The sequence below is a fragment of the Acanthopagrus latus genome, chromosome 3, assembly GCF_904848185.1.
Source record: "Acanthopagrus latus isolate v.2019 chromosome 3, fAcaLat1.1, whole genome shotgun sequence".
Taxonomy (NCBI): Eukaryota; Metazoa; Chordata; class Actinopteri; order Spariformes; family Sparidae; genus Acanthopagrus; species Acanthopagrus latus.
The window spans coordinates 7,814,241-7,831,873 of record NC_051041.1 but is presented as its reverse complement, the minus strand read 5'-3'; the positions used below and the strand labels follow the sequence as shown (position 1 = coordinate 7,831,873).

Genomic DNA, 17,633 nt, shown 5'->3' with positions numbered 1-17,633 from the left:
TAGTCTTGATAAAGTTTAGTTGCTTTGCTTCAATTTAAAATCCCTTCACAGGTACATAAATAACACACAAGACAATTACTGTCTTCAGTTTTATTGGCATCACTACTCTTCTACAAAGTCATACATAAAGCTAAAACAATTATAAAAAACACACAACTCTGCATTTCTATTCTTAGCAGCTACATGTCCTTGTGAGTGTTGATAAACTAATATTTGAGAATCAAAATAGGTACCAAACTGTTTATGTATTATGGACATACAAGCTTTACACTGAGGTGAATCAGACATGCATTTAGGTACCACAGGACAAGTCTTACAAACACTGAATTCAGTTCTGTTAAAGGCTTTTTGAAGGTATTAAATTTTTATCAGGGTTATTCTGATACCAGTATCAAAAATGTCTGTTGCTGCATTTCAGCACTGTCCTATATGCAACTGAATAGCTAATATCCACAAAAAGGAAGTGATGTGTGTAACTTCACCACTTCCATACAGGGTTAATACTACACAGCTGTTAAAAATATTATTTCTGTGCTCTTTCAGGATTCAGATTTGGTAACTGGAAGGACAAAATCCTAATGGAACATCTTGTCTCAGATTAACTGTTTCTAATTATTTTAAAACATGTTCCTCTTGCCTGAAATCAGCAGTAATGTTATAAAGGTCGAGTCATAAATAGGTTTAAATGAAACATTGCTTGTTAGTGGATCCATTCATTTTGTGCTACCTTGTCCCAGTGGCATTATTTATTTTAAAAACGGTTCTGTTAAAAATATTGTAAAATTACCAGACAACAATCTTAAGGCCAAATCATCCCTGTTGGTTATCTTCACATTTTGAAACGACATCTTGAATATGGTCCTAAATTTCATTCCATGATGATTAAAAACTCCCCAAAACTTGGTGAAACCCTGGTACCAGCGTCATCTGTCAAAATATGTAAATAATTAGTCATCTCTGTGATGGTATGTAGAAATGGGAAACTGTGAAGCTACAGCTGAATTAAGTGGTTTCATGAATAGTTACATTAAAGCTGAGTGCTGCACTTTTGGTTCAGCAGGGGGCACAGCAGCACCATGAACCCACTACAGAGAGTCACATTACAGATGTTACAGTCTGATCAGATTCTCACACAGATGCTGTGTGTCAGTGTTTTTCCCCTTTTAATAAATAGACAAGAATGTTAATCTGTGGAAATCTGTGATGTGGCCCGTCAGACGCCTCACTTTACCCCACTTGGCTGTGTTTCCTACTTAAGGTCAGAATCGTTTTCAGAAATATGTGTGTTTTCTGTTGATGAGGAGGCAGAGCGAGGACAGGGACGCCCCCAGTTTGGAGGCCTCGCTGCAGGCTGTAGGCAGGAGGGTGTAGTCCTGTAGCTTCTGGAAGGCCTGCAGAGAGGACGGAGAAAAACAGACACACTCGTTATCACACTGCACTGGATTCACTCAAAGGAAGAAGTTACTGGCCAATAAAAGAGGGAACATGAGGAAAACCTGCTTCACTGGCTGGAATTCACAGCAGCAGAATGACTTTAATAACTCACACGTGTCAGTTTTGTAAACTGACTTTAAGACCTTAGAGGCTGATCATGTTGACTGAGTAATCTGGACTTCAACATCAACAATACTTTGGGATTTGTCACATCTTCCGATTTTGCGAGTTACGTTGTCTGAATGATCTTGGACTGGACCTCAGATCTTGCCTGTGTTACAAAATGGGGGTTAGGAGGCGGGAAGACATGCTACCTGTCAGGTGGGTTTCATAAAAGTTTGGAACTGTACGAGTTTTTATGGGGGGGGGGGAATCCAACCTCTAAATCTGTCTCCTGTGATTCACTCAACTTAAGGCTAGAGCTCAATATTACATTTTCATAATCCTTTAATTGAATAAAGATGAGGCTCGTTTTTTAATATCCGAAGAAGCAAAAAGCAAAAAAAAAAAAAAAGACTCCTGAACTGCACTCACAGAGGCGCTGTCAGGACATTCCTCTGCAGGTCGGTGGAGCAGGAAGTCCCGGCTGGACGGACCTTTGATGTAGACACAGTTTGCTGCTGATTCCTCGGGAACAGTGAGCACCTCATAATGGTGATCGGTCAGCTGTTCCATCATCTGGAAACAAAGACACACTGAATGTCACTGTGCACCACCCTGACTGCTACACACAAACACATGTACACACACATTACATCAGTCCACTCCCAACATTACATAGACTCAGAGGCGACATCAGTCCCGTTATTTATATGACCTCAGCAGTCAGGAAATGTGATGTGAGCAGTTCATGTTAGGACAAAGAGAGGGGGGAGCACAGACACTAACACATGCACACAGGATGAAAATGTATGTGTATGGATGATAGATAATGAGATCAATATTGTCTGGGGACCGGACTAATACATGATTTTATAAAACTTTGAGAAGAAAACTGTCACATTTTATTTAACTGCATATGAAGTCATTGCAAAAATCAAATCTTCAACAATAATACACAAATTCTGGGATTGTCATATTCTTTGCCACCTAATATGTGAGGCTCTTGTACAGTTTAAATAACAGTTTGGCTAGAGTGTTCATTAAAGCAGGAAAGGGACTGAACACCCTTAATCATGAGTGGGATCGATCCTCTAATCTAACTATCAGAAAATAAAGTGAATATTTCCAAATTCCATTAAAGATAATGTAGTGTATTCTATGTTTATCAGTGCTGACTGTACCCGGAGGGTCTTCTTGGCCCCGTCACTGCTGCTGAAGATGATGGTGTCCGTCCCCCCCATGGAGCAGACGTTCTTCAGCCGGGCTCCGCCGCAGACGGGGACGGTGGACACAGCAAAGTCCTGAACAGATGGAGGTGGAAAGGTTTAATTAACACACCGTCCCTTCAAACGAGACACATCCCCTTATCTTGTTTGGTGTCTGTCACCTGAGGGGCCTTTTTCTTTCTTTCTTTTTTTTTAACCGTAGACATACTCCCAAGTAGGAGAAGCTCAAGTGTTAATAATCCCCTTACCAACGACTGTTCTGTAGAACTTTTACCACCTACAGCTCGACACAAAGCAGCCTGCTGAGTGACTCCAGACTTCCTTGTGAAGATCAGAGGCAGTCATGCAGTTGCCACCTCTTAGTCTGAACAGTCTTTTATACGAGCTTAATGAAGCTGCGGTAATTCATGACTTGACCTTTAAAACGTAGCTTTGGAAAAAGACAAGCCCTCGATTGCAAACTTCACCATCTCTGGTATGACAGATGTTTCTCTCTGACCAAAGCTCGTGAATGATTTTCTCCTTAAAGTTTAGTTCAGTTTACAGATCATGCAAGAAAAAAACTACAGTTACTAACTTAACTAACTTAACTATTTAATAGGTGCTGTTATGTGTCAGTGTTTCAAGTTTTCAAACTTTTCTGTCATATGGTCTGAAAATTGTTGTTGAGGTGTTTTCCATCTCGTCACGACACACATTAAATGTAAAAACAGAACAAAATGTAAACAGTGGGGAAGATTATTTGATATTGCTATTTTATCCTATTCATGGCCTTATTGAACGCAGCTGAAGAGCGTCAGGAAATGGGATGAGAGACGCTCCCCTCTGCAAACATGTGTGTCTGTATCAGATTTCAAAGCCATCCATCCTTTGTTGTGGAGATATTTCACTCTGAACAAAAGTCCTGGACTAGCTGACCAACAATGTCATCCACGGCTAAAAATACAAAGATCTAAAACAAACTGAAGTTGCACTTTAAAGGCATCTCTCTCTTAGCTGCAAAATATAAAAGGTACATAAGCAACATGGCCACTTTGTGCTATTTTTTACGATGACGATACTAGGCTATAAATATGTAATAAGCACTTGGGACATATTGTATTGAGAAAAAAAAAATTTAAACACTGGTGTAAACATTCGGAGGATGTCTGAGCTGGTCTTCCTCTTTCACCCCCGTTCTGACCACATGAACACTCCCACCCATACTAATTCATACCAGACACAAACACACACACACACACACACACACACACACACACACACACACACACACAAAGCAATGATGCACACATTCAGCACAAGTGGATGCAAAGTGTGTGTGTGTGTGTGTGTGTATGTTAAGAAAAGCAGAAGTGCGTAAAATGCACTTGAGAGAAGTGAGGGAATCAATACTACTGGGCGGGTCGTGTCGGGCCAGAGGGGGCCTGCTGTGTGGTCTCCATTATTTGGCCAAGGCAGCGACCTCATTTATCAATGTTTACTGATTATAATTCCCCAGAATGCAATCCAGCAAGCGGCCACCTGCTCACTTTGGCAGCTGGGTTTGTTTTCTGACAAGCATTTTGGCTCTCAGACTGTCTTTGTTGCACTGGGTTACAATTCAAGCTGGTTATTTTATGGTTTATTGGTGTGCTTTTGTCTGTTTTTAACAGAGCCAGAAGTTCATACCATCACCAAAAGCGCAATACATTAAACTTCCAGTGACTGGAGATCAAGATAAGAGATAAGATAAGAGATGTCTACATCTGCTCTTCATGCCTCTTACCCTGAAGGTGTCTGCCAGCACCTCCGCCCCCCTGCGGTTGGTGTGGGATGAGATGCCGACAAAGAACTCCCTCCCTGTGAAGAGGACATCGCTGCCCTCCAGCGTGGCCCCTGCGGAGTCTCCCTCCTCAGCCCCCATCTCCACCACGGTCAGGTTGAGCTCTGACATCACCCTCCTCACTGCCTCCGCCTGGAGAGACGACAAGCGTGGAAGTGGAGAAAGAAACACATTCATGCTTATCTCAAATCAATTACATCAATTACTACCCAAACAACATTTTAGATTCAATTATTATCATTTAATTTAATGTCTTAATATTCAGTCTTGTTAAGATCACGTATCATAAGCAGCTGCAAAGTATTCTGAAAACATTCCTGCTGTAGAAGATTAAAAATGTATAAAGCTGAAACATTCCAATAAAAAAAGAGAAAAAAATCAATTGATGTTTTCTTGGGTTTTGGTGGAGTTGCTCTCAGAAGAAAACTCCTATTACATCCAAAGACACAGTGCGTTCCACTGAACTTACTAGAAACATTTCAGTAAAATTAAACATTACCAATGATTAATGGGATATGTGGCTTCAAACACCACCAAATCACATCTGAACTAATAGGCAATCTTCAGGAAACATTCCCCAAAAGTTCCCTTAAGGCTTTTTTGTAACCTTTAAAAAGTTGTTTTTAAACATTTACAGAACATTCCCTAAAAGTTGTCTTAAGTCTTAACCCTTGAAAAACCTTTAGGGTACCTTGAGGTTACATTCCTCAGAGGTTCTGTTAAGGTCTCACAAATGCAACCCTCAGAGAATCTTGATGGAACATTCCTGAAATGTTGTCTGAAGGTTATATTTGTAGACTGAGATGTGGGCTAGGGTTAGATGTTGTATCTAATAATCAGTTCATAGTGTATATTATGATTATTACAGTAATAAAGGTATATAATATAATAAAGGTAACAGCAAAGGATCGGTGACAAAAAAAGGAATTTAAAAAGGCGACTAAATGCCGCCTTAAATGAGTGAAATATAGGCTGCAGGCTGGTTTCACACCATCCTGATATGAGCTGAAACACATGGGTGCTACTAACTGCCCTTTATCTCACAAATCAAGATTAAGTGCAGAGGATTAGGCTGCAGACACGACTAGACGAAAGCCATTGTCTTCTCCCCTGTGTTACCTCACTGCGTCTCTGCTGTTTGAAGGGCCTGGTGATGAGCGCCGTGTCTCCCTGGATGACCGCCACATCCTCTATTCTCCAGCTCTCCGGCAGCTCGGGGTCAGGGGGGATCTCGATCAGCTGCAGGCCTACCTTCTGCCTCAGGGCTCCCGTCAGGCAGCCAAACTGACGCTGGGCTTTGGCCAGGTCCACCGAGACCTCCCCGTTCTCACGACTGTCTCCCACCACTTTCCCAAAGGTCTCTGGGATGCCCCGCACCACGGCGTGGGTGAATTTGCCATACGGGCACATGTTTGCCATGACTGCAATAAAGACTGTATGTGTGTGAAAAAGAAAAAAAAAAAAAAAAGTTGTAGCAAGTATTGGTGTTCTGCCAAGATGCCAATAAGTTTGCTCTGCCAGAAGATGAGCAAGAGGTAATTAAAAGATGTGTATGCTGAACTCTAGAGGAAGCTAATGGGATGGATCAAGAGGTCCAGGAGGAAAGTGGAGAGCATCATCATCATCATCATCCCTGTCTGTCTGTCTCTGCTTTCATTCCAGTACTCCACCGGCTACTCCTCCATCTGCAGATGCCAAGAAACGGATGCAGAGGATCCCAGCCCTAAGACAGAGGGAGATGGACATATTAACAATGCTGTGCTGGTTTTGAGGACCACTCCGGGTTTGAGGAGGTAAGTGTCCCCCACATCATTCTGAAGATGAAGAAGTGTATTTAAGTGAATTTTTGGAGGAGACAATCCATCACCGCATGAAACATTCAAGGCCAGCTGAAACAACACACGGAGATAGCAGCGTGGAAAGTAGACAAAAGGGGCATTGTTCAAGGTTAGATTATAAAGAAACATTATTCGAAAGCCGAGCAATATGCTGCAAGGCCTTTTCCATGTTTGGGCAGTGGGTTAGATTTGGGACAGTTGCCCTTTTATCATCTTCCCTGTAACTCACAGCAGTCGCCCACTGTGAGGCTGCAGAGAGGGACTTCCACACAGGATGTTTCCTAAATCGGCTTCATAACTTATGCAACAAGTGCTGGGCTTTGATATCTATTTTTATTTCTAAAGGCAGGACATATTTTAATGTTTTCAGAACACTTACCTGCAAGTTAAGGCTAAAAATATATTTAAAAAAAAAAATCCAGCAGTGCTTCAATTGAGTATTTCTTCTTGTCTATGGTTCCCACTTATCAGACAGTAATATTTCTCCTGATGTGATTTTCAATATTCAGTGCCCTGTTTTGTTTCTCGGTGAATCCAGCTGCCATAATAAATGAGACAGCCACAAACACAACAGACCATGTTAAATGTCCAGCTGCAGGAGTGCACCGCCCAACAGTTCACTGCTCCTTCCCCAAATACTTCTGATGCTGTTCCACATCTTTCTAACAGGGTGGGGGGAAACTACCACCAACAACCCGCAGAAGTTGAACAAAAAGACAAAAACACACGTAGATTAATATCTGCTTACCTTTTGTTGAGTGTCGCAGCTTCCCCGCTCGGCCGCCTTCCCCCGTGTTTGATTTAATTTCTGAACCGACCCAGTTCCCGTTATCCACTCGCTCCCTTTTTCCCCCTCTCGTCTTTCTCTGGCGAACTGAACTGCTCGTCAAGATGGCGGCTGTGAACGCGCACGTCTCCGGTGGCGCTTCAGAATAAGAGCGACTGATAATACCTGCACGTTTACCCTCACTGTATCATAGGACTGACCGATTATAACACATCATATTTAATTTGATTTAACAGCCAATGTAGTTAAACTCAAACGCTGTTGTGGTAAAGCGATAACAACGCGGCTATAACAACATTGTTAAAACTAGGGGACCGTTATGCTCTTATTTTTTAGAGCGGAAATCTCTAAACTTCCGGTCTTCTCCGTGTATTCATGGTGGGTTTGACGACGCTCTCCCACACCCCATCCCCCACACGTCCCGTCCTGACTCCATCCACGTTGGTTTGATTTACTATGGTTTGTTATTGGCTTTAAATAATGGTGAATGTAGCGCCACGTAACAATCAATACGCAACGTCTAACAAAACAGTAATCTTTTGCTTTTAAGTATAGAGAAGAATATCAAACACTCCAAGTTAAATGGGGCACTGTGTAGTTTTAGGGAAGAATTCAAACTCAAATTTGAACATTCACAAGATTAGCGAGGTAACAGTATAACTCAGAAATATTTATCTTTTCTATAATTGAATAAACAAGTTGTTCTCAGAGGAAAATATAGTTCCCAGACCACTGTTTGAAGGTAGAGAGGTGGCAGGGTCCACCAAATACAAAGTTAATTTATGTTGTCCTTTAAGATGAAGACAGTTTGTTAATTAAGCTTGTTTAGGCACAACAACAACAACAACAACAACAACAACAACAAAAAAGAGAGTTAAAGAAAATCGTTCTCTTTTGACAAAAATGTCTTTCCCAAAACAACATAGTGCTCCTTTTATCAACTTATTAAACATTAAGATACCACCTTCCTCTCTAAAGGTGCTATATGTCTGAATTATGCTTTAAAACATTCAAAAATTAACTAACATTATCAACAGTTTTGACCTAATGTCAGAGACGTCTATGTTTTGTGTCGCAGAGATACTTAAGTTAGCATGCTAATCAGCTAGCCTCAGGCCTGAAAACCTCTTTCTCCACGCAGTCCAAAGTCCAGCTAACCAAACTGAAAAGCTAACAGTAGCTACAGTCATTGATGTATAAACATAATACAGTAAAACATTATTCTGACATGCTCACAAAATATGTTATGAGTGGCAATTTCTTAAGCAGTGTAATGCACCTTCAAGCTAAATCATAAACAGTAGCCTAATTTAGCTGCATTGTTGAGGATTAGATTTAAATTAGTAATATTAATCCAACTGTACCATTAATTTTTAGGGACACTGAAGATTAAAAAATTAACCTGATATCAACATTCGCTTGTGATCATAGCACAAACATTGGAGCGGGTTCCAGGCTAAACATTAGCCAGGGCTAATGCTAGCTTTTTGTAAATTATTTCAAGCAACGCAGGTGATAAATTAGGGTCTTAACGAAAAACTAACTTATTAATAGTGTTTAAACTTAATGACTTAAATAAACTCTAACTTTAAGGTTATTTAGAGCACAAGAGAACAGTTTAATTTAGTTGTAACTAGCTAAAGCTGCCTACGTTATTGGAAAATGATAGCATAAGTTAACCAGTTGATGAAATCCCTACTTGTGTCACATAAAAGCCTCCCCTGACACCCTTTGCTTATACTGAGACACTGATTTAATGATGGATTAGAGTATTTCTGTGAGGTTTAGGCCCACTAGGATTAAGGCCTCCTATTTAATATCCTCATTTTAATCCGGATGAATTGTTTATGAAAGGTCAGATACTGTATCAACGGCCCTGCCAAGATGCCAGTATCTGCCCTTTGAACAAAAATCTAGACTGTCTGCTTTGAATCAAAAAGTCAATATTCTTCTCACCTCTCCCACAGCGGTCTAAATAAATGGCTGCATTAACCTTATCAGCTTCCCAGTTGATTTATTTCAGCAGTTCTCAGCTCATTGACTTCACTTGTCTCTCCCTTTCTAAATCATCATAGATTATGGCCTGTGACGCTGTGACGCTGTGCCACGGTTGTTGGCTGTTTTTGTCAGTGTGACAGGACAAAAAATAATCTGGCTTTCCTGAAATGTGGGTCAAATGATGTTGGACACTGTGGAGATTGTTGGATAAACAGGACGCCTCATCAGGTGCTATTGAAAAAGGTCTGTATCTCTGTCTAGTGAGCAGCATATACAATTAATTGATAATCAGCCTTGTTTTGCTGACTGGCATGACGTGTAGAGGTTCGCACGGCAGGAATGTAAACATGCATAAACACATCCTAGGTAACAGATGGCTGCGATTGCGTACAGTATATAAACATGCATGGCCACTTTTTCACTCAAAGCAGCACAATATTCCCTTCTACTGACAAGACGGCGCTACTGCAGCCAAGGTTGCTCAACAAGCAACAGAGAGTTAAAGACAGAGTGACGAAGAAGACAGAATGAAAGATCAGCTATGTGTGTTTTTCTGCATGCAGAGGCGGAAAATGAGACGGAAAATGTGATGTTGATGAGGGGGTAAAATGTGGAGGGATGGAGGATGGGAGGTAAAGGGCACAGACAGGATTAAAGAACACCATCTGTCCACTGAGATCCTTCAGCCAGTACACAAAACATCCCCGTCAAACATGGCCTCAGCGGGGTCACCACACACCAGCACTGTCTGAGTTCAAATGGTCTCCTCCGCTCCACTACAATTATATTTTCGTGAAACGTTTGTCCACTGCATCCACCTATTATATAACATTTGACATGAATGGACTTGATTTTCTTTTAATTCAATTCATAGATACCAAATAATAGAGTGTGTTTAAATGTTTTCATGATCAACATTGACTTCTATCAAAATCTTCTCATACTAAATATTGTAAAATACTGTTTACATAACATATATGTGAACCTATAGCCTACATACAAGCACTATGTCTTAGTTTTTGCAAAGCTGAAATATCTACGGAGCATCAGTGATATATGTGAAGTGAGATGTCTGCTCAGATCCCAAAGGATGCTAAAGACACCGACCCCTGCTACAGTCTGTTCACCCTGCTGCCATCTGACAGGAGATACACAAATACCTGCTGCCGCACCATCAGACTACAGAGCAGCTTCTTTTCTCAGACTCCTCAATTCATTTTCCGCACTCCATTTCATAAAATACATAGTTTTGTTCCTTTTCTCTTTTGTACCAAAATGGGACTCAGTTGTAAAACCACAAATGAACATCAAACAACAAGAGACATTCAAGAAATTGCTTGGAAAACACTGTCTGAACCTAGCAGGAGTTTTAAGACAGTTTTTAAGGCTTACAGCTGCATAATTAATCAACTGGTAAACAGCTTATTCAGTCTGAGCTCGTTTGGCACACACTATCACAAGACTGCTGTCAGCAGACCGTCTTGCATGCTGCCCTCACGTCTCCTATTACGCCCTAAAGGATAATTCAGTTAAATTGGCCTCGCTCTCCAACTCACTGACTATCTGTCTCTGACATGCTGACTTTCTCTCTCCATCCGAGATGCTGACTCTTTCTCCAACTGTGCTGACTTTATAGCCATCTGTCTTTTCTGACTTCTCTGCACCTTTCTAGCTGCTCTCTCACACATATACAAAGGACTTAATACATTATGGCCTATTTTGACATAAATGATAGATTTAATGCCACTGGGAGCAAAATAGCCAGAATTGTAGAAATGCAAACATCAGGTGTAGAACATTTTCCAGGGTCATTTTGTCTTTTGTTTTCATACTTGTTATTCCTATTTAATGTTGCCCCTTACCTTTTAACCTATCCCCAACACAGATGCATGGGATCTGTTTACCTACAAAAACTGAGCCATACATCGATTAGTCAATTTGACAAAAGCATAAAGCTGCCAGAAACCCAGAATACAATAAAAACAACACAGCTCCATTAAGTCTCCATTAAATCGTTTTTCCACAATGACTATTATAATGAAACAATTCAGTAAAAACACTTTAATATAACTACACACAATGTGGTGTCCTCGGTTGGAGCTGCAGCCCTTTCTGGGAACTAGAAATGATCCCTTTTGCTTGACCTTCTTAACAATGAGATCAGAGGTCATCTTATTTAGCTCAATTAAACACAATCACCCTAATTTGTCTTAAATGTGCCATCATTCCTCACGCCTTCTAATTAATTAATCACTGAGTAACGATGCTGCTGTTGTGAAAGTGACACTTGGTGTGACTTAAGACACACTACAAATGTCATTCACAGGCCGTCTTGAACCAAGTCAGCTGATCAGAATTACCTCTGCAAATCAAATTATACATTCTAGGGAGGAGATGCTCACTGCCAGAGTAACGTGGGTCAAATCAGGCCCTGCGACAAAAGTTAGAAGACGAGAAAAAAAGGGAACACAAAGGGGCGACCTCTGGGTGCTGACAATATAAGAACTACGTTTGAAGAGGTCTGACTTTATCAGCGTAATATAAAAAAACAGCGGAAGTAAAACGGAAGAAAAAGTGAGTGGCGAGGGTGTGGACATCAAAGAGAAACTCAATTTAGGACTGAGTTGAGGGGCGTACTGGATCAGCTGTGACGTCCCAAGACGGGATTCTTTTGGACGCATTTGGACAATTTGAGCACTTCTTACTGGGAGCATCATGTCTCGGTCACAGCTTCTTATTGTACTCGTGTGTTGTCTACCTTTGGCAGGTATGTAGATGAAAGTTTTCAGTTCATTCAGTGAGTGAAGTTAGAATTAGAGGACCTTCATGATAACACGGTTAAAATTGTTGGAAAATGTGTTTTTCAGTGACATGCTACTAGAACTTTACTCTCTGCTTTGGGTAGAACAATGTTCAAATGTGCTAGGATTTACAAAAGTTTGACCTTGTGCACGAAAGATGAAAAAAAGTATTTTTTCAGATTTTGAAAATAATTTTTACAACAGTTACAGCTTGTTTGGTGGTAAATGCAAAATATCTCCTAATCTCAACCCTCAGAGCTTGATAAAATTAATCAATATTAGCTTATCAATAACAAACTGTGAATTAGCATATACAAAACAGAATCTCCATGATAGAGTTTGTTCTCAGAGAACCCTGACGAGTTTATTTTTAACTGAAGTTACCTGTGATTAGTACTTGTGTTTAAAAGAGACATATACTGCTCATTTTGAGGTTCATAATTTTATTTTAGAATAGGCTTATGTGTTTCTTGTTTATGTTTATTGCTCAGAAAAGCAAATCAGTTTTCTCAGATGCTCTGCTCTGATTGGTCAGCTCACACACACCTGAGCAAGCAAGCACTAATCATCGAGTCTTCAGTTGCTTCTGTCAAGTTTACATCTCCCAGTTAGCTTCACCTCAACAGTGTCACAGGCTTTGGGCTTTTTGTATCAGGACCTTTTACATGCACAAGAGCCAATATTAAAAAAAACTGAATAAAAAACTGATAGGTCTTCTTTAAAGATACCTATTAAAAACAGTTGTTTCTATGCCAATGAATATCAGTCAAAATTTCATTATCATTATATGTAATGTATTTTATCATCAACATATTACATTGTATGTTTTATATCATATTATAGTATAGGTCCGTATAGGTCTGAAAAATGCAGATTCCACCTCTGCTGTCTTTACCAGGAAGCAGAACCATACACAGGAAAAACACTCCCAATGGTCTGAACATATTCAAAAAAAGAAAGTCTGAAGAGGGGCGTGTCTGACTCGTCCTCACCATCTAGTCCCTCTGCTTTAAACACCAAATCAAACACATCTCAACTACAGTTTCTTAATTTTACTCTTTCCAATTGTTTCCCTCAGCCAGTTTGCAGTGTTTCACCTGTGTGTTCCCCGCCATCTCTTCTCTGGACTGCTTAAAGTTCCCCCAGGAGTGTCCGGCTGGACAGCGCTGCCTGTCAAGCACTGCGACTGGCAGCCGGGGTGAGATCCAGATCTGTGTGTGTGTGTGTGTGTGTGTGTGTGTGTGTGTGTGTGTGTGTGTGTGTGTGTGTGTGTGTGTGTGTGTGCGCGTGCGAGCGAGCGAGCGAGAGAGAGAGTTTGTTTCTGTGTCTTAGATTTGATTATTTTCTGAGAATCTGGTGCAAGATGGCCACAAATTGACAGACAAAGCCTCATTGTACAGCTTCTGGGAACAGATCTGAGGAAAAGATGCAATGCAGTTCAGTTTGTATACATGTGTAAGGATACATTTGTTTTTGCCCACTGGGACAAGTTCTGTTAATTTAAGTCTATTTACATTCTCATTATAGGGGCATACATGTAGCTTAAATCCTTGCAGCACTCCGCCAATTCAGTCCAAATGTTCTTAAAACTGCATTTAAATCGCAAAGCCTTTTTTATGTTAATCCCTGTTCACCTGACCAGCTCTGAGACACAGCTTTATTAAGTCATCTGGATACATTTGGTGAATAAAAACCCAGAAAACTCTAAAATCTAGAGGAGAATAACTTGTTTATGTTAGAAAAATCATCAGGATAGGTGGTCAAGCTTATTCTTTACGAGCCATAATGATCCATATTATTGTCCAAATATTTACAGGCAGCAGAGTAAGAATTTTGACGGGTTTTTCAGGTCCGGTCCTTCCTTGATTCCTCAAGTGTGAAAAAACAAAACAAGGCCACAGAATGACTCAGTAGATCAGAGCTCAGCACCATTTCTCATCAGTCCGGTTTTCAGCTCACTAATGCCTGTGATGGCATCAAATTATCTCTAAAAATAACTAAGCGGGTGGGGCAAAACGTTCACTGTGACTGATCAGATGCTGAAGCCCCTTTTTTTGCGTGAACCTTAACCCATGCATGCTCAGTTTTCGTAAACAGAAGTGGTAACATTGGCATCGCACTTTTAATAATGTGATAAATCTCCCTCTACATTTCGGGTGTATAATTTGATAAACGAATAAGATATAAAGCACCCGTAACTCACTCATATTCATTTCAGTTATTCAGTCATTACCATTAATGTTATGGCAAACTGAATGGAGGCATAGGCTGCCGTTTCATCAGTGTACCAGACAATATGTTGAATAGGATTTCCAATTTAATAACTCTGAGTTTTGGGTGAATGTAATTAAAAAGTAGGACTCATTATCACTAAAGGAAACTTCATCAAATGGAACAAAATTCAGGGGTTTTGTGCGGAAGCAAAGAAAGGATGTAACGACTTCAATAACACCACATTTATAAAACTTAAGAAACCACTTACATGATTAAATGTTGCCTGAATTACACCTTTTGTAAAGGTCATTTGAAGTTTTCAGAAAATGTATGTCTACCTCATTTTCCCAGTTTTCAAATAGATCCATTGCGTAAATTGATTTTTATATTCTGATCTAAAAACTCAAATCAATTTGAAAAAAATGTAAGGGTTGGAGAACATTCTACTTTCAAATTAACTTGGATACATCGCTAAAAAAAACTCCAATCAAAATGTCTTTACTGTAGCAGTAATAGGTTCCTATCGGTCACAATAGGGTAGATTCCTATTGGTTGATAATCACTATAAAGAGACTTTTGTTCCCTTTTGAAGGCTGATGCCAAAACATGTCAGAGTCTGGCCGAACATCACCATGCCGTGACTCTAAAGGCATTTTAATAGTTCACTTGTGACTTTTTTTTTTCTTCTTTTAAATGGATTTGCCTGACTTGACCTGGCGGTATTCATACATCCAACATTCAAGATGAAAAATTACACCATAAGAATCAGAGGGACCAAGGATAATCACCCAAGCCTCAATGAAATTGGTGAGCTCAGATGGGTGACCAGAAAACTGAACAATTTTGTTTTGTAGGGGGTTTTTTTTAAAAAGGTTTTCTATATCTTGTGCTTTGAAAATCAAAACACAGAAATTCAGCTGGAGGACAAATACAATGAATTCAGTAGTGTTTGTATTCAAAGACTAATTAAACAGTATTTACCTAAATATATATATAAGACACCAAAAGAATATAATATTATATAACACATGCACAGACACTTGCAAGCTAAGCAACATTAGGGCTAAACAACCCATAATGCAACACTCCTCATAAAAAAAAAGACAAAAGTCTGCTGTTGGGAAAACGTAAGTATCTAGTCCTCACATGTTATGAAATACAAACTCACTTTTTAAAATGTAGTTAACAGAAGAAAAACTGCAGGTTTTCAGTCCCCTTTAAAAATCATTTCATTACGGCCTCTCTCACCCTCCATAGCTTTGTTTGACCAAAATAAACTCCTTTCCCTTTCTCTCACAGGTTCACTACATGTGACGATGTACGAGAAGAGCTGTGCCATCCCCTCCCAGTGTGGCGTGAGTGGACAGAAATACGCCTCAGGCCTCTACTTCAACTACACCAACGTCTGCTGTGATACAGACCTGTGTAACGGAGCCGGGGCCGTTGCTGCCCTCAGCTGGGGACGAGTCGCCCTCTGTCTGCTGCCGGCGATCATTCTCCTGCTGGCCTGAGAGTCAGAGGGGATGACAGAGGTGTGCAGGTCTCCGCGATGTCACACTTAACACCAGATATCAAAGACGTAACAGGCACATGTAAAATAACAGGGTTGGAAAAGTCCTGTTTTTAATGAAGAACTATCAGGGATGACGAGTGATACACGTTATCTGATATTTTTTCCCCCATGGCTTCCTCTTATCTTATTAAAATGCCAAGAGAACCCAATAACAATGATACTATACTAAACATGTATTTAATAAACAAGTTACAAAAATGCCACTACCAAAACTGACCAAATAAAGTCGGCAAAAATACCTGACTGATACCAAAATATATATCACCTCTTTCGTGGCTGTACTGGAGCTTTCAGTCGTACCACATGATCTTCATCAGGTGTCAAGAATTTGCTCAGTTATCATGAAACAGTAATGATCAAATTTAAGTCTTTTTCGCAAAACCCGATCGTCCATTTTGGCTTAAAAGCTGGTTCACAGTTCATTCTTGATTCGACAGAACAATCTCACCTTAAGGTCCATTTAGTAAGTCTTTTGGAGCTCTTGATCACATCACATGATCTTCAACAACAATTTAGGGTTTATAATAATTATTAATAATGAATGGTAAATTTGTAGTTAAACTTTGGTTAATAAATGTCCAATTGTAACAGACAATAAAAGGCTTAATAAACCATTTATCAAGCAACTATATAGTTTTTTTTTTTACAATTTGCAACTTTACATGGGCCATAAAAAACACTGTTTATAGATGAACACAGTATTTATTAAGTTTACAAAGTCTTATTAACATCAATTGCAAATTTACACTGATCAATCCTAACAGTGAACCAACATTTAATTAAATATACATTTACCATAATGATGTTTATTTCTAAGTGTTACCCAAATTAGTAGATTTTCAAGATTTGTCAGCTTTTGTTGTCTTTAAAGTTCAAAAGTTTGTTTCTGACCTTGGAAAAAGAAGATAGTTGGCACATGAATTTCATGTGCTCTGATAGAAAGCTCTGTCTCAGGAGCAGCTACTAAATGGACCCTGTAGGGATTCTGTTTTGTCAAATGTTGAGTCCCAAGATCAAGAATTAACTTTATCGCCAACATGGACAAGAACGCACTAAAATCCTCGGAAAAAGTCTAAATTTGAGCAGCAACATTCACATGTCAAATGGGTGAAAGCTCCAGGAGAGACACTAAATGGATCCAACTGCTTTAAAAACCTTAAATAAATACTGTTTTTCTTCTGGTTATGTATCAATGCCTCTCCAAACAAGACTAATGATGACCTGATAATGATGCTTATAAAACTTAATAAACTACATAAAAGAGCTGCCTTCTCAGTATTGTGCTTCTTATTTGTGCCATTCTTTATATTCATTTGTTTTGTTTGTACAAGTAATTTTGGAATTACCACATGTGCAACTTTTTGGACCCCTTTTCCTTGAACATCTCAATGTTACCCTCGATGATATGGAAGACTGAAACTGCCAAAATCAAAAATAAATGAATACTGAAAATAAACAAAGGTATTAATTAATAAATTTATAAAATGTGAAATAAGTAACAGTTTTTGTGTTTTGTTTTTTTTGCCTCTATTTTTTCCCTTTGTATTGATTCACCTGTGTTATCTGGTAATTTATTTATTAATTCATTTATTTAGATTTGTATTATCTTACAAGGCAGAAAACAAAAACAAAAACAGAATTTAATGCATAAATGAATACACAAATAAATAACCTGGAAATGGATGAATAAATAAAATGGAAAATCAAAAAGTGTATAAATAAGGGTGTCAGCAAAGGTAAATAAATTAATTGATTTTAATCATTTAAGGGATCATCATTTATAGCATATCAATTACGTATCAAGTCATGTATTTATTTTTATTTTTGGCGGTTCCATT

The 17,633-nt window shown here is 39.3% G+C and overlaps 2 protein-coding genes across 3 annotated transcripts; one reads left to right on the top strand and one right to left on the bottom strand.

The window, feature by feature from the left end:
• Positions 1–75: 75 nt before the first annotated feature.
• On the bottom strand, positions 76–7,388 carry ddah2 (dimethylarginine dimethylaminohydrolase 2). 2 transcript variants are annotated; one of them, XM_037094044.1, is made up of 7 exons: positions 7,171–7,388; positions 6,146–6,307; positions 5,704–6,017; positions 4,528–4,716; positions 2,718–2,837; positions 1,969–2,112; positions 76–1,391 (listed from the first exon to the last, which is right to left on the bottom strand). In XM_037094044.1, the coding sequence occupies exons 3-7, from the start codon at positions 6,001–6,003 to the stop codon at positions 1,272–1,274; spliced, it is 873 nt and encodes a 290-aa protein (XP_036949939.1). In that variant the 5' UTR covers positions 6,004–6,017; positions 6,146–6,307; positions 7,171–7,388; the 3' UTR covers positions 76–1,271. The 2 variants fall into 2 exon arrangements, with proteins under 2 accessions (XP_036949939.1, XP_036949938.1); XM_037094043.1 differs by having other exon boundaries at positions 5,704–6,307; positions 7,171–7,385.
• Positions 7,389–11,922: 4,534 nt separating this feature from the next.
• Positions 11,923–17,211, top strand: LOC119017385 (prostate stem cell antigen-like). The gene is made up of 3 exons (XM_037094053.1): positions 11,923–11,978; positions 13,091–13,206; positions 15,522–17,211. The coding sequence occupies exons 1-3, from the start codon at positions 11,923–11,925 to the stop codon at positions 15,731–15,733; spliced, it is 384 nt and encodes a 127-aa protein (XP_036949948.1). The 3' UTR covers positions 15,734–17,211.
• Positions 17,212–17,633: the final 422 nt, after the last annotated feature.

What these genes read in the sequence shown, in the direction of transcription:
- ddah2 (XM_037094044.1), bottom strand. Translation starts at nt 6,003, where the DNA reads ATGGCAAACATGTGCCCGTATGGCAAATTCACCCACGCCGTGGTGCGG. An exon ending in AACAGCAGAGACGCAGTGAG is followed by an intron (nt 4,717 to 5,703) that starts GTAACACAGGGG and finishes TCGTCTCTCCAG; the next exon opens with GCGGAGGCAGTGAGGAGGGT. An exon ending in GGGCCAAGAAGACCCTCCGG is followed by an intron (nt 2,113 to 2,717) that starts GTACAGTCAGCA and finishes CTTTGTTTCCAG; the next exon opens with ATGATGGAACAGCTGACCGA.
- LOC119017385 (XM_037094053.1), top strand. Translation starts at nt 11,923, where the DNA reads ATGTCTCGGTCACAGCTTCTTATTGTACTCGTGTGTTGTCTACCTTTG. An exon ending in TGTCTACCTTTGGCAGGTAT is followed by an intron (nt 11,979 to 13,090) that starts GTAGATGAAAGT and finishes TCCCTCAGCCAG; the next exon opens with TTTGCAGTGTTTCACCTGTG. An exon ending in CACTGCGACTGGCAGCCGGG is followed by an intron (nt 13,207 to 15,521) that starts GTGAGATCCAGA and finishes TTTCTCTCACAG; the next exon opens with GTTCACTACATGTGACGATG.